Raw genomic sequence first — 25,411 nt, 5'->3', positions numbered from 1 at the left:
TGAGCGCATCACAGAAGAATACAAACACTCAGACGCCATGTTGTGTTTCTCGGGGACTTGGGGATGCTACTCGGAGCGATAGTAGAGCGCTCAGAGTACGCTTGGCAGTTCCAAGGTATAAGCAAGGGAGTTGAGTTGTTTGCGATGAGCCGTCCATCCTCCGCGGGAGGTGGAAGCGGAGGACTAGGGGCCGGAAAGGCGGGCGGAGGAAAGCACGGAGGATCTGGGGCGGCCGCCGCAGCAGTTGCAGCTGCGGCGGGGGTGGGTTCCGTACCCGGGTCGGGGTCTGGTGCCCCTTGCTCCGTAGCATCCTTAACCCCGGCGAACCTACCCGGACAGGCGTCGGAACTTACTGCGTTGTTCGAGTGCCCCGTATGCTTCGACTACGTCTTGCCACCCATTCTACAATGTCAGGCCGGACATCTAGTTTGCAACCAGTGTCGCCAAAAGCTCAGTTGCTGCCCGACGTGCCGAGGGCCTCTCACCCCGAGCATCAGGAACCTGGCCATGGAGAAAGTTGCCTCGAATCTGCCATTTCCTTGCAAGGTAAGGGTCGAGAAGTCGAACATGCAGCCAGCTGGCTTCACCCGTCACCCAGCGGGGCGAGGAACGGTACGGAGAACATGCTGAGTGCCTACCCAAGTAAACTTTTGGCTAACTAGCTTGAAATAAAGCTAATGCTAATGAGCTAGCAGGCGCTGACAGGTGGGTGTGTTTTCCAGCCCTGCGCTAGGATCCACATCACAAACATAAACACGCGAGGACGTTTCATGCTTTTCCAGCCTTATTTATTTCTGTACCATGTCTGATTCAAATAGTAGAACAAGAGCCATGAAACCATTGATTAATCAGACTGGTAACATGCTGTTATTTACTCAGTTAGGTGACTTGCAGAATGTCGAGAACGCAACGAATATGAAGAGCAGCAGATGATCTGAAACATATTTATTAGTGTGTTTTGGTTTGAGACACAGCAGAAATGACACACACACACACACACACACACACACACACACACACACACACACACACACACCGCAAGTGTACGGTTTTCCTCTATCCTGCAAGTTGCAAAAGATGTGGCGAAGAAGATAACGTTTTCATTTGTACTATGAAACTAGTGTTTCATGGCATTGTGTAAACACCAAACTTCGTACAAATGTATGAAAGCACTAGTATGCACAACTCTATAATCCAAATTATCCCTCTGTTGGGTTCCTATAGTATCTAGATTGAGTGGGGGTAGACGCTGTGGGAAATCTTCCTCAATTGGCAGATAATAGAACCTGACGTTATAAGGTGGAGGGTATTGATGATGTGTACAACAGCCATGTGTCCTGAGGGGATTATCTGTAGTTGGATGTTACAAATTGATGGCTCATTTGCTTTATCAGGTAAAAAAGTAAGTAAAATGTAAAACAGTTTGCACTGACCAAAGTGCTGTACATAGTGCATTCAGCTGGCAAAGATGAAGGCAAAATAACAATAGAATAAAATACAACTAAAAGACATGAAACCGGACATCCACACACAACAAAGGCAATAGTACAGAGGTCAGACAAGGCTTGGTTGGTTCCATTGCTTGAATTTGCCAAGGCCATTTATTGAAAGCCATCAACGTTCATTCCAAAGTCTGTTGTCATGTGTAATACATCACTGGCCTATAATAACTTTATGCGTGTGTGTCAGTGTGTGTGGTTATAGTATACTGCGTTTATCTAATGTCAATAAACCTATATCTTTCACTTGGAAGTTATAATGATTAAGCAATTAAGGTGATTATTATGTGTGGTATGTTCAGGTTATGGGTCTTAATTACTTGCAATAGTTTGCAGAATAACACAATTATGAAAAATTGTTCTTAAACATATGGATTGAGAGAAGAAGCCTTGTCATCTCCATCACGTTCACTCGCTGTCTCTCCGTCTTATTGTTCTTCTGTTCACTCGCTGTCTCTCCTGTCTCAGCTACTTCTCATGTTCACTTGAAACTGAATACACGTGTGTGTGTGTGTGTGTGTGTGTGTGTGGGGGGGGATGCAGATGAAAAGATCATGTCTCTATAACTCTGTACACATAGTACCCCCCCTAGTTAGGGGCACACAAAGTCATGTGTGCATTGTTTGGCCCAATCCCAAAGTGAGCCCTAAGGACTCAGTCTTTATTGATCTCAGGTGCTAAGTGAGTGAGTTTGTGAGGCCAGATAGGTAATATGGGATTGGGACAGCACTTCACGAGAGCACATGTTACCGTGGCCACATTTAATGACAAATACGTTGCTGACACTTGCCGGTTTGCGAATTCTCATTTTAATTTATTTATTTATTTATTTTTTGTAAATGCAATGAAAACAATCGGCTACAGCATTTTATTGATATAAGAAAATATTTTTTTTACTTTTGAATACTTCAGTATAAAGGATGTATTGAATAATTTAGGTGATAATTGGCCTACACATACTAATCATAAGTCAGAATGGGCTACATTTGGCTGAATTATGAAAGGTAGGGCTGGGCGATATACCGGTTTTAAAATTATACCGGTATAGTTTTGAAAGCGATATGTAGTTGAGACAATATCGCCATACCGGTATATTATTTTGATGTTGCCTTGCGAGCGTTATTTTATAAAGCTGACCGCTGCTCTCTGAGCCTACAAACCATGTTCAGCTGCTCAATCCCGCCCCTTATATGTACGTAGAGTTCTCCCACCCACGGACGTTTTGCATCACAACAAAACGTTTCTCATGAGCACGAGAAAGTATCTGGTGCGCACGAGAAAGTATCTGGTGCGCACGAGAAAGTGTGTGTGTGTGTGTGTGTGTGTGTGTGTGTGTGTGTGTGTGTGGTGTCAGCGTGTGAGTGCAGTGGACAAGCGAGCGGTAGCGTGCATGTAAGTTTAGTGAAGTAATGATCGAGTCTGGTTGTGTGTAAAAGAATAAAGCACCCGGCAAGAATTGATATTCCGATATCATATTCCGACCTATAAGCAGACCCACTGCCGGTCAAAGTGAAGGGTGTGTTGCCTCTGAGAGATCATCAGCCCTGGAGGGAATGTGTCTGGGAGCCGACAGCAGAAAGTTGTAACACTAGCCATCTCGTAGTCAGAGGCGGAGCGCAAGAAAGTAGTACGTGCTCCAATAGTGCAAGATAAAAATAAAGCACATTAATTTGAATGATTTTAGCTTGTGTGTGATTTATCGCGGGCACGGGCACACACAAGCTAAAATCATTCATATTATAGAAGAGGCTGTAAAGGAAAACAGTATTTTTTGTCTCCGATGACGTCTTTGGTATCACTCCGCATATAGTCCGGTAACTTGTCAACTCCAGCGTCTTCGGTTGCTATGCGATGTCAACCTCTTTGGCGGACTATTTCTCTGCTGATCAACACTACGAATGCTGGTTACAAATAAATTGTAAAAAGACACACCATGAAGTTATTTTTTCGTTTAGGCAAGTAGCCGTGTAATAAGCGGGATAATGTATAGAATTCGACAATGGGACAGCCCTAAAGCCTTGATAATTTCGCGAGAACGCGCAGTCCGTGAGTCCGGACATTGGGATTGGGCAATAGTGTTTGTCCCAATGATGCCTTCGTCCACTTGTTTCCGTATGTGCATGTGTATATGTTACCATTGATTAACAGTTTCATAGGCTGTGGTGGTGAAACTGAAGGAAATATTAGCTTTTTTGGAAAAAAAATAATGATGTATATTGACTAATTAAAATCCACAACAAACATGCAGTAGCAGTCATTGCTGGCAATGAAATTCAAGTGTTTCGAGCTGGTCGTACACATCAATATGGTCGTACATATGTTCAAAAATGAGATTTGAAGGAGACATATTATGGTGTTTTCCCAAAAAGTAAACATAATATTTGAGTTCCAGAAAAAATGTTTTTGAAGCTGTTTGCTGGAAATAGCTTTTAGCTAGCCTACCGCTATTCCCCTTTGTTTCAGTCCCTTCAGAATGTGCTGTTTCTGGTGTCTGTAGCTTTAATGCAAATGAGCTGCTGCCCATTGACCAATGAGCTGTCAGACTGAACCACAGCATGGAGGAGAAGGGATTGTTACCGTTTGCGGACTCCTGGAGCTCTATATCATATAATATAATAATATAATATAATAATAATATTATATATGAGTATTTATATAATAATATATCTAATATCACGGTCAAAAGCTATGTGCGCCTCGGATGATATTATGAATCATAAAGACTGCGTCTGATGTCTCTGGTACTTCCACAACAAGTAAAGACTCGTAGTGGGGGACATCTCGGCCGTGGTTGGGGAAGAATTGGGGGAAAGGAACTTTGGCCTTGACTCTCTGAAGTCCATGAACCGCGACATGGAGGAGAAAGCGATTGTACTCCGGGAGCTGCCGGACTTGCCGCCGAGCTCCCCGCGCCGGAGCCGCCGCCGAGACCTATCCCCGCTGGACCTGCCAGCTTCGGCGGCAGTTCAGCTCCTGGAGTACACCCGCCGGAGCAGCCGGAAAGCTTCGGCGGCAGTTCAGCTGCAGGAGTACACCGCCGTCGAAGCCGTCCTGCCGCCGCCGAAGCTTCGGCGGCGGCAGGACGGCTTCGACGGCGGCAGTCCGGAGTGGGGGTAGCTCGGCGGCAGACCGGCAGCAAAATTTCAAACTGCATTGAATCATTAGTGTAAGCTAATGATGTAGGAGTAATTATTCCTCGAGCAAGATAGTGAATTATTTCAGTCATCATTCACGCTGGCTCAGAGTGAAAACGTGTTTGCATTTCCTGTACCACGTAGTGCTTTTTGTCCCTCTCGGCAGTTCATAGACCGGAAGAACATGGAAGCCTCCATGAAGCTTTTACCCTATGTAAAAACATATTAATTATTCTTCGCTCAGGAGGATAAGTGGGATTTTTGGCTGAGATAATTTTACACCAATGAGGACTTATTTCTGAATGAATACGTTGATTTGAGGTAATAAATGACTTAAAATATTACAGTGTCCCTTATAAGATATAAAGTGATTTCTTGCCGATGATCAATTGCTGCCTTTGTGAATGTCGGCACACATCGAATAATCGATTATTCGTTCATACCACCCACTGATTATTCAACCCTCAAAAGTTATTGACATCCCTACTTCCTACGTAGGAGGGGGCGTCGAAACTAACTCGCTCCTTTGGTAACTGTAGGCGGGGTACTTTCAGAAATGCACATCTCACTCAGTAAATCATGTACAGACTTTTTTCAAAGTTTGAACGCGCGTGGGAGCACCAGAGACCCAAAACCCCAAATCCCAGGAAAAGTGTTGTTGTCATAATATGTCCCCTTTTAATTTATCTGTCACAGCAGCTCATCTTTCTAATCATCATTTGAAAGTTATATTTCCATAAAGATGCGACTTGATTGTCACATGAAATCATTCCACACGAGACCGAGACTGTGGTCTTTAAAGTGAGGGCCCATCCGCAATGCGATAATTGGTCTATGCCACGTCCCAGGAGTCAAAGAGGACTAATGTTTGCCATTACCCATGTTCATAAACCTCTAAATGTTCTATTTAAGACTTGCATGTAAAAAAAAAAAACGTAAATCTAAATTTCGTCATGAAAAACATGGACCGGCCCATCCCTGATGAAAGTATATAAATTAACTGAACGTACTCTCAAATAATTTACATTGGTGCAAGTAATAAGCTTTATTCAGAAGAATATGCAAGATGTGCAATATGCAATATGCAAGCAAAATTGGTCTTAGTTTAAGGCTCAGTCTTGTGGTTTCTCTTGTGAATTGTAAGAGACATTTATTTTTTGTATATTCTCAATTAACCAGGCCTTTCTTGTGGAGTGGGACTCAAGCGAGGGATGTGCATTACTGGTGTCGGATTACAATCCTCCCTCTGGCATTATTGGTGTTTTGCCATATCGATTTTAGCACGGTGGAGTATGAGGTGACACTCACTCACTCACTCTGTAAAGCCATTTGCACGTCTTCTTAAAGCACTATATATAAATGCAATGAATTATTATAAAATGAATTAAATTGTATTGGTTCAGCCTTTTTTTAAGCACATACACTGTCCCCCTAAAGGCAGTTTATCCTCTACTAGCAACTAATAAGCAAATGTATTTATCATAAGACAGCGTATGGACCTTTCTGTGCAGAGAGGAATCTATGCTGGAGGCATGATGGTTGTGTGTGTGTGTGTGTGTGTGTGTGTGTGTGTGTGTGTGTGTGTGTGTGTGTGTGTGTGTGTGTGTGTGTGTGTGTGTGTGTGTGTGTGTGTGTGTGTGTGGTGTTTCTGCATGTGTTTTCAAATAGGTAAGAATGGACCGTCAGCAGATGTTTGAGGGGGTTACCTTGCAGCTACTGTATGATCCATCTGTCACACACGCACACATAAACACACACACACACATGACCATACACACACTCTCTCATTGTCTTATCCTGGTTAGGCGTACGCGGCATCACATTGTTATGGTGTGTATGTGCACACACAGTGTTGCAGCAGTGTGTGTGCGTGGTGGTTGGCTGGTGAGGGAATGTTTTTCTGCCTGGACCGCCTGATGCTCGCTCTGTCAGAGCTCAGGGAGGGAGGGGGAGAGAGAGTGCGGGAGGCAGAGAGAGAGAGAGAGAGAGAGAGGGAGAGAGAGGGAGAAGGAGGCATAGAGAGGGAGGGGTGTTCATGCAGGGATTCACTGCTCAGAGCGACAGAACGGCAGACAGACGAGGAGAGCAGCACAGCGCCAAGAGACAGTGTGTATCTGTATGTATTTATGCGTGCCAGTGTGTGTGAGTATGTGTGTATTTTCCTTCCTTGTGTAGCAGACAAAGATGTGGCTTTGATTTGGCATGTCCTCTGTATGCATGTTTTCTTGTGGCTGTGTGTTTGTGTTGGGATTTTTCCTGATGTTGTGTTTGTGTAACCCCAACATGTTTGTTGTGTTTTTCAACTAAGACATGTCAATTAAAGTGTGTGTGTGTGTGTGTGTGTGTGTGTGTGTGTGTGTGTGTGTGTGTGTGTGTGTGTGTGTGTGTGTGTGTGTGTGTGTGTGTGTGTGTGTGTGTGTGTGTGTGTGTGTGTTTCTCTGAAGGCTTTTCCTGGCTGCATATCAGATCTGCAATTTGGTGTGTTATTCACTGCATTTTTCAAAGCGTTGAGCAGTTGGCTGGTTGGTTGCAGCGAGTGTTATGATTTTTTTGGTCTTCAGGGGAGAGGGAGCAGGAGAGACTGTGACCGAGAGGGAGCGAGTGATGAAAGGGAGACAAGGGATTTAATGATGACAAAAGACTAAAAGAGAGAGAGACGTTTTACTGGTTTTAACTCTTGTCCTTACTAGGGCCAGCTCTTCTTTGTTTTTGTTTTCTTGTTGGGTATGTGATTGTCTATTTATAGCATTCATCTGACAGATTTACATTTGAATGTAAATGAGGCATACCAAAGGAAGGGGCACTGCAAGTGTTTTTGTTTGCATGTATCTGTGATATTGCTGGCAGGATTGCTGTGTGGAAAAGGGTAGACCATGGAAATAATTTTTTGTTCATTCATATTTTATAGACAAAAACCCAAATGTGTCATTCATTCCACTCGTTTTAAAAGCATGGGGAATGCTTACAGGTTACTATAAACGCGTGCACACGCATGCACGTGTGCGCTCCAGATTTGTTATAGTTAGCAGCACGCTGACAGCTGTCTCTGTCTTTCTCCCGTTTTGTACATGTCCCGTTTTTGACGTTCTTTCTCTACTGTACTACTGGCGGAGAAAAACCTCTTTGCACAAAAGTCTCGAGTTCTTATAGTGACTGAAGTTGAACACGTTGTTTTCATGTGGATGTGGAAGCCTTTCCTGGTATTCATTTGTTATTTTCTTTATTTATTAGTCGTAATTCTCTTTTTTTTTGGAAACTTTCTTTGTCTCTTTGACGTGTTCATCTTCCTTACCATCTGTTGAGCTTTACATCTAGTCTCTCTCTCGCGGCCGGTCTCCCCCTGTCTGTCTCCATGCCGTGTGATCTCTGGTCCCGCCGCAGCCATAAGAGCGTGCTTTATGAATAGCCTCCAGTGTTGGGGCAGCTGGGGATCAGACTCTGTTACCTGGACCATTGTCAGCATGCTTGGGACTCTGGCAGGGTGGACTGACCACATGAAGGAAGGCCTTTAGTGTGTGTGTGTGTGTGTGTGTGTGTGTGTGTGTGTGTGTGTGTGTGTGTGTGTCTAAGGAATGTGAAGACTCTCAGCTCTAACAGTTGTTGAGTTGGAAAGGCTTATTGGTCCGTGAAAGTAATAGGGGAAGGTGGTGTGTGTGTCAAGTAATTGTGTAATTGCGTGAGTGTTTTTCAGGTCATTTTGTGTTGGGCATGCATTCAACATGGTGTGTGTATGCGAGCGCTTGTGTTTGTGTCAAGCTATCTTCTGTAGGTGCATGCTTTTGACATGGTGTGTGTATGTCAGGGCATGTGTGTGTGTGTGTCCAGTTATTTTGTGAAGGGGCAAACTTTTAACATGGTGTGTGTCAAGCTATTTTGTGTAGGTGCATGCGCTTAACATGGTGTGTGTCTGTGTGACAAGCTATTTTGTGTAGAGGCATGTGTTTTACATGGTGTGTGTGTGTGTGTGTGTGTGTGTGTGTGTGTGTGTGTGTGTGTGTGTGTGTGCGAGCAGGTGTGTGTGTGTGTGTGTGTGTCAAGCTATTTTGTGTACTAGGAACATGTGTTTAACATGGTGTGTGTCTGTCTGTGTGACAAGCTATTTTGTGTAGAGGCATGCGTTTTACATGGTGTGTGTGTGTGTGTATGCGAGCGTGTGTGTGTGTGTGTGTGTGTGTCAAGCTATTTTGTGTAGGAACATGTGTTTAACATGGTGTGTGTGTGTGTGTGTGTGTGTGACAGCTTTGAGAAGCACTCCCCCATGCTGTGCCCGGCGTCTTGCCTGCCCCTCCTGAGGGAGCTGGCTCAGTGGCGCTGCCTGCTGGGCTGGCACCGCCACCGAGGGGTGGGGTCCCCCACCACCGCAGTGGCCGCCGCTAGTGCAGGACCACAGCAGCAGGGGTCAGAGGGCGGGCTTGGGGGCGGAGCCTCTCGGCCGATCTGCCACACCAAACCCCAGCCTGGCAACCAGGTAAGGACTGTCGGGGACGTTGCCGTGGTTACCCGGCGGAAACGGTTGCTTAAGTTCGTTTTTTTTTGGTTTGTTTTTTCCATTCCGATTCCGTCGCTGGCCTGCGGGGATCAGACCGCGTTCGTGGGGGGCCGGCGGTTGTTTTAACCCCCAACACGTTGGGGGCGCTTGTGGTATTCCCCTTGCCTGCCTCACATGGCCTTCAGGTTTAAAATACACCATGCATTCTCCTTGGGGCTCAGCGACCCGTGCTGTATCAAGTATTGCTCTCCCAGTACAGAGGGAGGCAAATGGAAATCACTACAGTCTGCAAATATCAGGAGATACTGGAGTCAGAATCATATGGAACTGGAGATCTCAGACTGGTGGCTTCCAGTAACCTTCTGTTGCATTTTACATTTTGATGATGGACGGCATCTAAACAGTATGATAGATTTGGATTTGCTGTTCTTTCATTTTTTAATACAAATGTAAAAGATTTCCCCAATGGTATTCCGATTGTGAACAGTTCAAGGTGGCCATACATGCCATTCCCACTCAAACGTAGCGTTCTACTTCTACTGGTGGAATGGTGTTACCATGTCAAGGCTCTATTCACCACCAGCAGAATTAATATTTATTGTTGCACCCTGGGTTGCTTGCTTAGTGCTAAGAATAGCCTCTTGTACAGCAGAAGAGCTGTGCTTCTGTTTCCCTCGCCCGGTCCTCTTCTGCCGTTTCCCCGCTATTCATTTGCATACAATCGAAACCCCTGTAACACAGCAGTCGTTTGTTCTACGATCTGGAAGATGCAGTGCAGTACAGTCCGATAGAATTCAACTGATGTATTTAAACAGCGACCGGGACCTTCCCCTGAAAGCTCTGTGATAATTCCTGAATCTCTCGAAGAGGCGAGTCCTTCACGAGCCATCCGCTGTGTGCAAAATAAGAAGGAGAGGCATAAACGGTGCTGAATGATCCTACTCCGCCCATTATGTGTACATGTCAAACGCGAGATCCACCAGTTGAGGGATGTGGGTGATTTCTGTCGCCGGTGTCTCAAGTAAACACATTTCACTGAGCCTTTCCTTCGTTTAAACTTTTAACACGCACACAAGCTCTTAGACAGATTGGCATTGATCTAAGCCCTCCCCCGCCCCAGGACTGGGGCCAGGAGGTGGGGGTTAATGCACGTGTTTTGTTGATTTATGAACGCTGAGTCTGTGGATTCCTGCCGTCCGTCTGCGTTGTCTTTCTGCGAGTGGCGGCCGAAACGCTGTGCGTTGATCGATCTCCTCCACAGCAATTTGTTCTTGCGCTCCCTCCACTTGCTCGCTCGGACGGCTCGCGTCAACGCCAGTCATTAAAAATGCATACGGGTAACCTGAGGTGGCGCCCTGTCACCGGAGCTCTCCGCAGCGCTGGCACCGCGAGGCGGTCCCTGACGCTGCAAAACAACCCGTGTCCTGGTGGCCGCCATGAGGCCGCTTTCCTTCATAGTAGGAGGGCTTGCTCGATCATGGAGAAAAATCATAGTCGCGATTATTTTGGTCAATATTGAAATCATGACTATTCAAATGATTATTTTTGAGTTCGAAAACATGATGGATTTATTCAGCATTTTCTCTCCAAAGAAAAACACTTTCTAACTGATGACTATGAAATGTAACCTTAAAAGAATTCACCTTATGTTCAAATTGAAAGTAATGGACGAATCTGTATCCAGTTGTTCTGCGATTTCTATAAAACCTCCAGATATTATAATTATTTTTTTATATATATATAGTTTCTACTCAATGTCAGTTTTTAGTTTGGAGATCGTTTGACCCAAAAATCGAAAATAACGATCAAAATTCGATTAACTGCACAGCCCTCATTCATGGTGGTCCGCAGCTGGGTGAAGTTGAGATGATGTTGAACGGGTCGAATTGACCACCACCCCCGGGAGCAGCCAGCCCTCCTCGGACCCCCTGGTGATGACCTCACCGCTCTCCGCCCCTCAGGGTGTCATCGTGTGCCACTCGGCACCTCATCGTTTGATCATGATCTCACTCCTTACTCACTGACGGGATGGCAACGCTGTGGCATCTGTGTTCCCGTAACGGTTTGAATATTTCAGAATTGATGCTCATGAATAGCTTCTACCCAGGGAGAAACCCGAGAGCCGTGCGTGCCGCGTTTAAATGTCATTACCGCGGAGCGCTGGGAGATGGAATGCACACGCACATAATAATATTAACTTCCAGTAGTGCATAAAATGTGCCGAAATGGGAAACAAAGCCATTATTCAGTCCTTTACGCGTGGCTGCATTTTGGAGACAAAGTATTATTTGTGTTATGACATAGAAATGATGACTTTAATGAACAGCCAGCAATGGGGAAAAATGTGTCGGAATTGAGTGTAGCCTACCGTGAAGTGCAGCCTATCATGCGTTCATGCTTTGCTTTCGGCAGTATGACACTAGATGAGATGCTCCTGTTGGCGATTTGTTGAAGGGTCTATGTCCAAATTGTCTCGAAATATAAAACCATTAAGATGCAATTGGGAAATTCAACGCTTGAGCAAGCTGTTCTCTTAATGGGAGTACATTAGCAATTATGTACTAAATGACGGTGTATATATATTCTCATTACTCGCTATGCACATTCTTATTAACACGGTTCACACTTGGTTTGGTTAAAACGTGGTTTGAAGTGTGTGTGTGGGTGAATAATGTACGCTATGTTAAATGTGCTTACACAATTTATGTATATTAGGAATGCACTGGGGTGAAACTCTCAATAATTAACTTCCCATAAAGTAAATGGCGCTTGCATACTGCCGGTCACCAGACGTTTGGATAACGTTGGGGGTCTTTCAGATGGGCAGCTGCCCACAGTGCTCCCTGGGGGGTCCTCATTGTCATGGATACGGCCCCCTGGGCTCCCTGTGATGGGGGGGGGGGGGGGGAGGCTGTAGAGGTAGGGTGTGGTGTGATAATGATGGTGCAATCAGTGGTATTCTACTTTCAGAGCGTTCCTTCTGATTAGCTTGGACATAACGATCAGTGTTTCCCCCGCCTTAACAACAATTGAGCCCCCCCTTGACTACCAATTTATAAGAATAAAAAAAAATAAAAAATTATCTATAATATATATTTATTTATTTTTGTAACGATTTTTTTTAATTATTATGCATTAACAAAGTGCAATACTCATAAAGAAAAAAATAAAGATAAATACTGCATCGGTAATACTGTTCTCCACAATAGCCGTGTCATAAAGCTTTTTGAAGGGAGCTGAAACGGCTGCATCGGGTGGTTGTGTATTGGGAACTGAAACCCTCAACAAAGACTGCAACGCCCAGCCCGCTCCTTGACCACCTTGACCAAGACATTTCAGCAATAAACTAAGGGTAAAAAGCATGATGCAAACCATTGTGTGTGTGTTTATTAGATAAGGTGGCTGTTTCATTGGAGATGTTTTATAAAAAAAAGCTAGTTAAAGTTCAATTTGGAGAAGCGGTTCCACCATTTGCGGTCTCGAGATAACAGACAATCGAAGTTCTCGCCACCTGCAAAAACATCTGGAAATTTCTAAATGCAAGTCAGTTGTTTGAACGGCCGCCAACGGACCTACACCTCGTATATTTTACAGGACATTATGCTCTCCTCTCCCCCAATTCCCCTCCACAATCTTGAGATATAGTGAGTGACTTTGTAACACAGAGAGAGCTTGGACATAATTTGATTCTGCATCATCGAATGTTTGCTCAGGCCACAAAATTAGGGAAATTAAGGATTTCCGGCAACGTTGTTTAAATATGTGTGTTGAAAAGTATGGGAAAAGAAAAGTGCGTTGGTATGGCCGTGTTTACAGGAACACATGACTTCCCCAACATGAAGGTCTGCCCTAAAGGCTATTGATTGGTTCTGCAAGGCAGGTTTTATTTTACCTCTCAAATTCCTTCCTTTCAGTTTTCCCAACGAGACCTTTGAAATTGTCCTCCAATTCTAGTTGAGTGAAGCGGTTAGAGACTGAAGTGTGCATCGAACACCGTTCCAGACAATACCTTTTTCTTCTTTTTACCGAAATATCGCCCAAAGGCACCTTTATAAATGTCCACGCTTTGATGGCTTCTGCTTCCTGCTCACCCTCCTGCCAGCAGCTCCGTGTGTGTGTGTGTGTGTGTGTGTGTGTGTGTGTGTGTGTGTGTGTGTGTGTGTGTGTGTGTGTGTGTGTGTGTGTGTGTGTGTGTGTGTGTGTGTGTGTGTGTGTGTGTGTGTGTGTGTGTGTGTGTGTGTGTGTGTGTGTGTGTGTGTGTGTGTGTCCTCCCTCCCTGGTGGTTTAGGGGCTCTTGTTCTATACGAGCTGGGCTTGGTTGATCCATCATTTTGTGTGTTCAGCCCAGGTCGTAGCCCTCTGCCTTTGACACCCCGCTGCCTGGAAGGGCTTTAGGAGAGCCGTCTCCAAGCGCCCCAATCCACCGTCGCCAGCCGGCCGTAAGCCTGCTGTTGAGCCTGCAGCCCAGAGCGGCGTGTTCCACTTTAAGCGGGAGAAGAGAGGCCTGAGCGCCACTGCCTTCATCTAACCAGAAACATGCAACATTTTCCTATGAAAACGGAACCACAATATTGTGTGTGTGTGTGTGTGGAGGCGGTGTGAAAGTCACAATTGATCCTCGACATATTGGAAATGGCTTTCGGGAATGAACGGAGCATTTCAAATGCTGTGATAAAGATAAGTCTTTCTCTTTCAGCCTCTCTCTCTCTGTGGGTCTCAGAGGTGGAGGATGGAGGGAGGCGGTTCTCTCTCTCTCCTTCCCTCTCTCTCTGATGAATGGTAGAGGGAGGAGGATGTTCAAACAGAATGGCTGATGCTGTCTGGGTCGTCCCCTGGGTCCTCTGGCGGCTCCCCTGCAGCACTTCATTAGCCGGAGTGAACCAGAAATGAATATGTGGGCAGAGAGTCAAAGAGTGTGTGTGTGTGTGTGTGTGTGTGTGTTGGGGGGGGGAGGGCTGAGGGGTCTGCATGCCAATACACTTCTGACCTTCACAGTGGGGTCCCTCCCCCCCACCACTACTGTCTAAGATTATACGCAGGTGCAAACGAAAACACTGCGCCGGCCGTACCGGCCAGAGACTAGCTGAGCCATCAGGGATCGACAGCCAATCGGTGTGGAGGGTTGCAATTTTTCAGGGTAATGGGTGAGTGCAGCTTACGGTAACCTGGGCTTTCGTTGTCATCATGATGACTGACATTGGTTTAGAGGACATACTTCCCCTCGCGCTCAGCTTTCATAGCGCTGGGGGAAGGGGGTCGTAATTAATATTCACATTTCATCATTTTTTTTAACACACACACGCACGCACATACACACACCTTCTTTCCTTTCCTCTCCTGCTCTCTCCTCATATTCTGCCTCACCACACACACACACACACACACACACACACACACACACACACACACACACACACACACACACACACACACACACACACACACACACACACACACACACACACACAGGACAGATGTGTTTTCCGGGCTTTGATGGATGGTGGGGAATTTCAGCCGCTCTCTTTCTCTTCTCCTTTCCTCACACAGCTTTCATGTAGCATCCTTTATCTTTCATGTGTTTGTCTTTTATCAGCACTCTGGCCGTCATGCCTAGTGTCCCTGCTGCCCCCCCCCCCTGCCCACCCCACCTTTTTAGAAAGGCTCAGACAATATCTGGACAGATCTTTCTTTCTTTTCATTCTCCTTCGTTTGATGAGGCCATGAGGAAGGAACAAAGGCCCAGAGACTTTCATGGTGATGAGTATACTAATGAGGATATGATGGTACAGAAGCAGAGGGTGCAGACAGGAGGTTTGCTCACTCAACACAGATATTAAGTCTGCATTCATTTCAAGAGACTGGCCCAGTTTCGGGGTTTCACTCCGTCACACTTTCACACTCGCATTCTCTTGCTTTCTCCCCCCCCCCCCCCCCCACCATTTGAATATGTTGCATACGAAACTAACTTGAACCCACTCACGTCCGCTATTCTCCCCTGAACACGGTATACAATGGCATCACATATCAGATGTGGCGGATGAGATCCCAGCTGTCGCACTGAAACTTGCCTCATGAGGTCCATGACCTTCTCTCGCTCTGTCTCTCTGCGTCTCACTTTCTTTGTCCGTCTGTCTGTCTGTTTATCTGTCTGTGTCTCTCTCTATCTGTCTCACTCTCCCTCTCCCTCTCTCTGTCTCGCTCTTTCTCTCTCTCTCGCTGTCTCCATGTCTCAATCTCTTTGTCTCTCTCTCTGTCTCACTCCCTCTTACCCACTGTCTCGGTGTCTCACTCTTTGTGTCTCACTCTCTCTGTGTCTCTGTCTCACTCTCGTTGTGTCTCTCTGTCTCACTCCCTCTTACCCTCTGTCTCTGTGTCTCACGCTCTGTGTCTCACTCTGTCTCTGTCTCTGTCTCTGTCTCTCTCCGTCTCACTCGTATGTCTCTCTTTCTGTGTCTCGCTCCCTCTTACCTCTCTGTCTCTGTCTCTGTCTCAATGTTGGTCTCACTCTCTGTGTCTCACTCTGTCTCTCTGTGCAGTACTCGTCGGCGGGCTGCGGGCTATCCCTCCACCACAGTGAGAAGCCGGAGCACGAGGAGGTGTGTGAGTTCCGGCCCTACACCTGCCCGTGTCCGGGGGCCACCTGCAAGTGGCACGGCTCCCTGGAGGCCGTCATGCCCCACCTGATGCACACACACAAGTCCATCACCACCCTGCAGGTCACCGCCCAGTACTGATGTGTTATTTGATTTGATTTCATTTGAAAATGTTTTTTCAAATGTGCAAGAAACAAGGCTCTATTTTTCATTTTTTTCTTAACACATTTGAAAAGGAGTGGGGAGAAGTATATACTTGTTTAATCCCCTCCCCTTTCATTAAATCATACAATAATTATAAACTATTACCTGTTGCCTTTACTTAAATTAAACTTAATTAATTAATAATAATATAATATTAAAGTCGCCCACTTGGAAGCGCAAAACATATTTTCAGTAAGTAAATACAGTAAGTATACCTACATAATACATATATACGTTACTGTTGTTACGCTACTGTTGTAACACACGTCTCAACGTTCCCCTGTAGCCCTGCCTTAATATTGCGAGCTCACTTCCCGGTTTCATGTGGGGATATTATTCCAACACGGGCAGCTTGCCTCCGGAACAACTTTCAGTCAGCCAATCAGAGAACACCAGTGAGGGCTGTAGATGTTGACTAAACTGGGCAGGGCTCTGTTTGACATTTCTACAACATTAAATTATTCATGCTGCATTGGAAGTAGTTTTAATTCGCTAATGGGGTTAAGTTCCTAAATTCAGCACTTGGGATTTGACTGGCTGAGGCTGAGCCAATGGGCTGCAAAGCATGGTCAGCTGACCACAGCCCTCAACAAACATTACAGGCGATTATTTCCAGTAGATGGATCTCGCGATTGATTGGTCTACTTATCGATCAATTAGTCATACAGTCTATAATAATGTCATAAATAATGCAAATACAAGAAGCCTTGCTGCTTGGTCATGGTTCAGTGAAGTGGACCCCACCAGGTTCCAACCACGCCTTCTTTGTAAATATCGCTAGCCTCATAGCATAATTGCCTTAATTATATTTTGGCCAAATTGAGACATCTAACCTAACTCTACTCTCTTAAAGGTCCCATGACATGCCACCAAGTGCGAGGGTGATTAGCCGTCACAAGCCGACCCACATCTAGGTGGACACGCCCACTTGTGATGCCATAAGGGACTGATTTTCAAAACGGCTTGTAACGGCTAATCACACTCTCACCTGGTGGAACGTCATGGGACCTTTAATGCTGCTGATTCAATGTGCCTCCTTGGTTCATCCTAAGCCAATCGGAGTGCTTTCTACATTCCATAATCACTATCTGCCCAAGTCATCTATTTGACTTGGGCCTTTTTGACACTAAATACAAGATAAACCTTAAAAGACTTTTGGGCTGACGATATGGTGATCACCAGACGTGTGTTACCAAAGCGTGTCTCAAAGCCACCCTCCACCCTGCGTCTCCCCAGGGCGAGGACATCGTGTTCCTGGCCACGGACATCAACCTGCCGGGCGCCGTGGACTGGGTGATGATGCAGTCGTGCTTCAGCCACCACTTCATGCTGGTGCTGGAGAAGCAGGAGAAGTACGAGGGCCACCAGCAGTTCTTCGCCGTGGTGCTGCTCATCGGCACGCGCAAGCAGGCCGAGAACTTCGCCTACCGCCTGGAGCTCAACGGCAACCGGCGCCGGCTCACGTGGGAGGCCACGCCGCGCTCCATCCACGACGGCGTGGCCGCCGCCATCCTCAACAGCGACTGCCTGGTCTTTGACACGTCCATCGCGCACCTCTTCGCCGACAACGGCAACCTGGGCATCAACGTCACCATCTCCATGTGCTGACGGAAGCCCCCCCGGGGGGGGGAGAGGGGAGAGGGGGGGGGCGAACGCTACGACGGAGACTGAGTTCACAGTCGGTCGTGTGGGACGTCGGAACGCGCACCCCCAGGCTGCGGCCGTGATCTGTCGATAACGGGGGAATGTTTGAATGATTGATGGCGACCTCCCCAGGTCTGAGCACTGGGGGCTTACTGGTCGAATCCTGTGTGCGTGTGCGCGTGTGTGTGTGTTATGGTTGTGTGTGTGTGTGTGAGGGAGCTTTGTTTGCGTACTTCTGTTAGTTTTTGTGGATTCGACTGCATGGTGCATGGCGAAGGTGTTTTCGTGAGACTAGCGCTCTTGCTCTGTACGGACCACCGTTGGTTAACGAGGCAATACCCATTTTATTAGCAGCGTTTTGATTTGTCTCCGTCCACACCGACTGTCCTCTTGAAAGCCAGTTAATCCCTGGTGTTTAATCTGAGATTAAAAACCGGGAAAATGGAGGACAGCGCGCACATTCCAGGAGTTCCCTTCTGTGCTCTGCCAAGCATCTGCCTTACTTTTATACTGCGGACTCCTCTGGTCATCTCCAACCTCTCTGGTAACCTCCAGATCTCTGGTCACCTCACCTCCCACCCCTCTGGCCAGCTCCAACCCCAGTCAACTACACCCCTCTGGTCTCCTCACCTCCACCCCCTCTGGCCACATCCAGACATTCTGGTCACCTCCACTCCCCCTGGTCACCTCCCAACCCCCTCTGGTCACCTCCACCCCCTCTGGTCAACTCCCACCCCTCTCTTGTCACCTCCACTCCCTCTGGTCACCTCCACCCCCTCTCGTCAACTCCCACCCCTCTCTTGTCACCTCCACTCCCCCTGGTCACCTCCCAACCCCCTCTGGTCACCTCCCACCCCTTCTGGTTGGTTCTGTTGCTTTTCTTATTGTAGCATTGTTTTTGTTTTGATTTTTCCTTTGCTTAAACCGGCCCAGGGAATAATCCTAGATGGAAATGCATCGATGTGTTGGTAATGAAAGCGATTCTATTTTCTTCGTAAGAGCTGCGATGCAACTGGATGGACGAGATACTTTTTTTCTGAACTGAGTTCCACAAACGCACGGGAGCACTCCATGACCGCTCGCCCCGGCTGACCCCAACGACGGCCCACTGAACTCAGTGTAGCGTTGGCCCGGCGAGAGCGGCCCTCTCCCCTGATCCATACCTCTGACTTCACGTCTGTAACCCTGCTCGTCCTTTAGGGGGCGCCACTGGGGTCAAACGAAACCTTTCTGTCTACTGATGAACACAAACACCTCAGTATCTTCTCCTGTTTCATACGCAGCATTGCAGGGGGGTATATAGAACAGGCAATGGACTGTAAGTTAACAAATACTATCAAAATGTAACACACTTGATTGATCATTACTGACGTTAATCCGGGTGGGGGGGGGGGGGGGGGGATATAGAAACAACCCACCACACACCCACACACACGCATGTAGACACACATGAACATCTGTACACACGGCGAGGTAACCTTGTGAAAGACATGCCGGCCCCAGTTGTCGCGTTCCAGGAAATGTTTCTAATATTGTACAGGATTCACGGTAATGATGGTATATTTTTTTGAAGAGACAAAAAAAAAATACATATTACGTGTTGTTCAGATTTTTTATGTATTAACAGGTTATCAGGTTGTACAGAGAGTGAGAAGCTATTTTCTAAGCTGATGTTGATATGTTCTTAAATATGTTGTACTCTGTCTTCCTTGGCGATATTAAGCGAACCGTCAGACTCCTTCATGTTGGCTCATTGTTCCGAACGCAGCGACCCAATGGTCACTGCAGACGTGTGCGTAACAAAATGTGTGTGAAAGAAGTGTTAAAACAAGGAAATGTACTGATTTGAAGTCAAACCTTACATGTACTTAACCTAATTCTGTAACTGGGAGTTGATCCAAGCTGCAATAATGAGCGCTGTAATGGTCTATTTTAAATAATTCTGAAATACATCGCCTACAAATCACGCAGCTCGTCATTCATGTTTGTTTCACATGTTTCTGGACTTTTTAAAACTCCTGACTTTGTTTGCATCTCCTTGCTGTTTTTAACCGTGTTAATCAATCTATTATCAACCAGCAACACATTTAGAGCTGAGTGTACTGGTAACTGCTTTGAATGTTTAGGTAACAACAGCTTATCAATTTGTGCCTGACGGCAAGTAAGAAGAAACATTAATGTATCCGTTGTAGCAAAAAATAAATACCCATGTGTCCTTTAGTTGGGAATACATCTGTTGCAATGAAGAAACAGGGATGCCGACAAATGATGAAGCATAATGGATCCTACGGCGAAGAATCAACGGGAATGCCCTGATTCAACCTTGTAATCAGTTATTTAGATAAGAAAAAGTCAATTTTGTTTTCTGGACTTAACTTGACATTCTGATTGCAGTACAGTTAATTTAACCTTTTTTTAAGGCGGTTTGCTTGCAATATCTAAAAGTGTCTGTCTGCGTCATGTTCATTATAATCTGGTGAAGCTACACATAAAGCATTAAAGTCTGTCTATGTGTCATAAACCACCCTAGTTTTACTGACTATTTTATTTGTTTTTCAAATCCTGTTTTTCTTTTTCAAACACCTAATCTCCTAGCTGATCATCCAATGCCCGTATTTGTTGTGTTTTCGAACAGAAGACTCATGTTTCCAGTACTAACAATTATCAGTTTTCCCACAAGATGGTAGATTTGAATCCTTCTCACAACCGTGACTCCCATTGAAAGCCTGCATTGCCAATAAAGTGTTTTAAAAAATATATAAATCGTAGTTTTGAACTGAAGGCCTACATGTCTTTAACAAAACCTCATATTCTCAACTGTTGAGGCTGAACGTGAACGTATAGAAATGACAACAGATCTCTCCCAGGTGTGCGTTTCATCTTTCAGACCACTGATCTCTGGTCTGAAGATAGAAGAGTAGGACGCTGGTACATAGGCGGCTGCAAGGGCATTCCCTCAAAGTGCTTTCTGTAATTTTTTTCCATTGTGTCAATTTGATCTTTTATTCTCCAAGGGGATTAACATCGATATCTGTTATAATCTTGCTTGCTGCTACCCGAGTGTATTAATAGTATCCCTAAACCTACTCTCCCAAGTACAGCACAGTCCCATGCACTCTTATTCTGGGTTCCAATCAGGACATTTTGAATGGTTCAACAAGAACGAACCGTGTATCTGATTAATTCTGATGGGGAGATATTCATTAAATTAATATATAAGAGGGTAAATACACTTAATTTTTAACCCCACTTAAATCCAGGAGGAACTACTGAAATGAATGCAAGTCCACACTCATTAAAAGATAAAGACTACACCCATAAATTCAACTACACATGGGAAATTCCACACGCGCACACACCACTCTCAAAAGACATTCATCCTCTTGAACATGACTTGAACACCCAGCCCCCTTCAGAAGGAGTTATTCCCGGTGTCAGCTTGAGCTGCTTGCAGCTGCCACTCTGATGGGATTAACAAGAGATGACATTTAATGTTTAAATTGCAGTGGGAAGGATCAATACTCGTCTTCACGGCGGGTGAGTCCCCAATCTTTATAGAGGATTTAACCGAAGCAATCTTTCGCTACGACGCTGTTCTCGTTAATACCATTAGCCTGCTGGCACCCCCCCCCCCCCCCCCCCTCCAAACACACATGCACACATCCTTCCCCCTCTCTGCCTCCTTCACACATTTAGTACCCTTTATGACTCATGTGTCTTCCTGTGCTAACCACACACACACACACACACACACACACACACACACACACACACACACACACACACACACACACACACACACACACAGATGGTGGATGGGCCTTCATTGGTTTCAATGTCAAGATGTCCCAGACACTCATTCACAGCAATTATGTTTTCATTAACCACCTAATAAATGCTTTTATTGGCTCTCATCTGGGATAATCAAAACGACATATTGGTGCACTGCTATATAGCAAGACTTTAAACCATATACTGTATAAGGACACAGAACATTGACGTTATTACACTGGATGATTAATTTAAACTGCATGGAACCATAGTATGGTAACACGCTGTATATTACTATTTAATTTAGATTATAAAATATATGGTTATGGTTACCTTCAGAGGAGCAACCAGTTTTTATGTCTCAGTCGGGGATATTTACATTATTTATGCCATTTAATTTGTTGGGCTATTTATTTACTCAAGCTAATCTTGTTTGTAAGATAATTGTTTCTGACTGACCTCTATAGTTACTGTGCACTACAATGTTTTCATGCCACTTTTAGATACGTCATTTGAAAGCTACTTTCAATTAATAAAAGTATATAAATGATATTTTGACACCGATAGGTTGAATGATGTTTTATTTACAAGACAACAGTAATTTTTATTTCCAGTAATACAAATATTTTCTTAAAAAAAAAAGGACTTCTTGTCACAGAAACAGTTTGGACAGGGATAACAGTGAGGGCTGTTCTTCGTACGGGTCACGGCAGTAGATTGTTTAAATTCAAGGTAAACATAACGATTTGTCCAAAATTAAAAAAGTCATGCAGGATGTTCCTGAGGGGTTTGACCCAAAAGTCTGGATAGCTGAAGCCTTAAACACAACCAATACAAAAAAGGGGTTCAGTAAGGTACAGCAAAAACGTACCCTGCTCCCTCCCCCATCAAACCAGTCACTAGATCATTTGGCCCCCTAGAAGAACGTGAGGTGCTCAATATTTTTTTGTTTTTATTACATCCGTGCTCACATAAGATGCGTCCAAGAAGGTAGCCAGCCGGTTAAGAGTTAACGTGTTGAAGCATTGGTGTTGTCACTAACAGTGTTGAGAACGCACACCGCCTCAGGACCTCCTGTGTTCCCTGTCCTGGCTGGGCTCCCGCCGTCTGCCACTCCGGTCTCTCTCCCTGTCCGTCCCTCTGTCCCTCTTTCTGTCCACGTCCCTGTCTCGCTCTCTCTCCCTCTTTACGTCTCGCTCTTTCCTTCCGTCACTCTCCCCGTCCCTCTCGTCCTCTCTCATCTGTCTCCCCTCTCTGTCTCTCTCCCGCCCGCCGTCTCTGTTGTGGTCCCTCTCTCGCTCCTTGTGCCATTTCACGTCGTCACCTTCTCTCTCGGCGCCCTTCTCCCGGTCTCTCTCCCTCGCCCTCTCTCTCGGTCTGTCGGCGTCCCTCTCCCATTCGTCCTCCCTCCTCCTGTCCTCTTCTTCCCGGTGCCTCGACTCCCCGACGTGCTGGTCTCCATGGCGACCGTGGAACCAGCCGTCGTCGGCCCCGTGCCTGTCCCCAGAGCGGGAGTTCCGTTGCTCAGCAACACCTGCCTTGCTGTCCCTGTGCGCCCTCTTGTGGACGTAGCTGTCGTAGCCGGCGTCCTGCTTCTCCTGTTTGATGGTGACAGCCGGGGGGAGGGAGAGCGAAGGGGGGGAGGAGGAGGAGTTGGTGACTCTGGCGCCAGTGCCGTCATACTCCTCCTTTACAGCCTTTTTCTTTTCCTTCTTCTCCTTTTTTTTCTCCTTCTTCTTCTTCTTCTGTTTCTTGTCTGCGTGGTTGAAAGGACGACAGAGTAATCATAACGTTATCATGAAAAAGCCATGCAAAAGGATGAATCCATGCAATTTTCTCTGACCCAATTTGGGTCTACACTAGCCTGCGTCACGTTCACTAAAATGTAGGCCGGTTCTAAGCTGCAAGACCTTTAGACTCAACACGCTACAAACACGCGCCTCCAAACGGGCCTGGAAGTCAAGTGGTGTCCCTTACCTTTCTTGCTCTTCTTCACAGCGACCGCATACTGCTCCTCCTCCTCCTCTTCCTCCTCTGACTCCTCCTCTGACGACAGCTGGTCGGGTAGCTTGGGGGCACAGCCCTCGTCCCTCAGGTTCTTGGTGATGTCGTCGATGTCCTCCGTGTCCTTGGGCGGCTTGTAGTTACTCACGTGGTCCACGCGGATCGTCCGGCCTTTGATCTGAGAGCGGACGAGGAGCCACACCGTGGGATTTAAAACAGAACAGCGGATTTGCACGGGCAGATGGTTTCGGTGACTTGACCAGTCTTGCGACCCGATATATTAAATATTCTGTAAATCATATATAAACAGTATACACAAGGATTAGCCCAGGTTCTTGGCTTGGTCCAAAACTAGATTTTATAAATCAATATCATTTTTTTTTTTTTTTTTATCTGATCGATGCTATACGTTGTAGAAATTGATTTTGACATCATCTCAACACAGCCCTGCTTAGAGAGTGGAAAGCTCTCCTTCATCGTGCCTCATGAGTTTGATGATGCTGTTACCTTTAAAGTGTAAGTGAACCCCCAACTCAACTTCGAACACTATGTTTTAAAAAGGTTTTTGGGCTGGGAAGTCTAGGTGGGGGGGTGGGGGGGGGGGGTATGATTACACACAACACAGAGTTATGACCGAGAAGCCGTGCATCACCAAGGTGGGTGCTGTACAGTGGTGGAAATTAGATATACCCCCCACACACACAAACAAATTCATGTAAACACCATGTAAAGCGCTAAGGGTGTCTTGAAAAGGGCTGGACAATCGACATCATCTTTACAATTATTATAATTAATATTGAATGGAGCCTGGGGTACCTTAATCCCATTGAGGTTGTCCACAACGAGAATGGTGCTCCGCTGGTCCTCAAAGCAGATGAAGCAGAAGCCCTTGGATTTGCCCGTCTTTTTGTCCCGAACCAGGTTGATATTAACTATCTCTCCGTACCTGAATGGGAGGGAAGAAAAAAAAAAGGTCAACATATATAATTGCACATTCTCTTTCACTTGAAGGAAAGGAAATGTTTCTGCTCCGCACCCGCTTCCTGGGTTTCTTTAACCGTCTTCCCTTGGTTCATTCCAAGCTATGATTTCTAATGCACAATTATGCACCCATCAAGAGTTTTTATCCGTTCTTTCGTCCGTTGTTCTGCCTCGATACTTACTGAGAAAATACACAGATGACGTCTCCCTCTGTCAGTTCGTATGGAAACCCGCCTGGAAAACCGAGAAATACATTAAGAGTGCATCGTTATACTGAAGTGAGCTCCAGGAAAGTGTTGCTAGGTCATAGCAATGTGTGCATTTAACCCCAAGAAAAATTATAATTTCATATAATTTACCAACGAACACCCAGGCACTGTCCTTGTACTCCGTATGCCATGACACTGACTCTTTCACCCCGAGCTGGTGCTCCCTCTCGTTCAACTCATTGATCAACTTCACCTTTGTTAGGGGACTGGAACATAAAAGCAGAAAATTACAGTGTTGACATTGCAGCAAACAATCATTGTCGTGTCATGATTTACTTTTTGTTCTTCACATTAAACTGAAGTAAATATTACCAGCTACTGTTTATTGCATGAATACAAAGCTGTGTTGGGATTAAACCCCATGCAGGTAGAGGGATCAAATGAACGCTACTTTTTTTAATTGTATTTATAAATATAGTGCAGAAGATACCAACATGGCAATAATAGAGAACTGTTTGGAAAAGTGAAGTCAGAACACGTTTTGTTTACTAGGGGTCCCACTGGTAAACTCAGCACCATTTGGGACATAATGGGAAGCTATGTTTAACGGAAGCGAGAAGGCCCTGATCGTAGCACAAAATAAAAACATTAGCCTATCCCTGAATACTATGGACACATTAGAACTATTACACAGAAGATACACAATAGAGAAATGTGTAAGAACTTACTTCATGTTGAGCTGAGGACCCACCAGCCACTCTTGCAGACACTACAGGGAGGGACGCACTACCATACGTCACTTCCTGCACTGTCCGACGTCCCCTCCTCGCCGCTCTGCCTCTGCTTCCCCCTGGCGGTCGGATGTTTGAACTGTAATCCGGAA

At 45.8% G+C, this 25,411-nt stretch overlaps 2 protein-coding genes across 6 annotated transcripts; one reads left to right on the top strand and one right to left on the bottom strand.

The window, feature by feature from the left end:
- On the top strand, positions 1-20,326 carry siah2l (seven in absentia homolog 2 (Drosophila)-like). Of its 5 annotated transcripts, none has more exons than XM_060057469.1 (4): positions 407-546; positions 8,873-9,101; positions 15,659-15,838; positions 17,156-20,326. In XM_060057469.1, the coding sequence occupies exons 2-4, from the start codon at positions 8,892-8,894 to the stop codon at positions 17,525-17,527; spliced, it is 762 nt and encodes a 253-aa protein (XP_059913452.1). In that variant the 5' UTR covers positions 407-546; positions 8,873-8,891; the 3' UTR covers positions 17,528-20,326. The 5 variants fall into 5 exon arrangements, with proteins under 5 accessions (XP_059913451.1, XP_059913447.1, XP_059913452.1 ...); XM_060057465.1 differs by lacking the exon at positions 407-546 and adding an exon at positions 5,768-6,749; XM_060057467.1 differs by lacking the exon at positions 407-546 and adding an exon at positions 5,768-6,775.
- A 1,572-nt stretch (positions 20,327-21,898) lies between these two features.
- rbmx2 (RNA binding motif protein X-linked 2) lies at positions 21,899-25,394 on the bottom strand. The gene is made up of 6 exons (XM_060057454.1): positions 25,257-25,394; positions 24,679-24,794; positions 24,502-24,553; positions 24,155-24,284; positions 23,312-23,516; positions 21,899-23,090 (listed from the first exon to the last, which is right to left on the bottom strand). The coding sequence occupies exons 1-6, from the start codon at positions 25,259-25,261 to the stop codon at positions 22,399-22,401; spliced, it is 1,200 nt and encodes a 399-aa protein (XP_059913437.1). The 5' UTR covers positions 25,262-25,394; the 3' UTR covers positions 21,899-22,398.
- Positions 25,395-25,411: the final 17 nt, after the last annotated feature.

Source organism: Gadus macrocephalus, chromosome 7 (assembly GCF_031168955.1).
Source record: "Gadus macrocephalus chromosome 7, ASM3116895v1".
Lineage (NCBI taxonomy): Eukaryota > Metazoa > Chordata > Actinopteri > Gadiformes > Gadidae > Gadus > Gadus macrocephalus.
The sequence above is the reverse complement of the archived record's forward strand: the minus strand, read 5'-3'. Positions and strand labels throughout refer to the sequence as shown.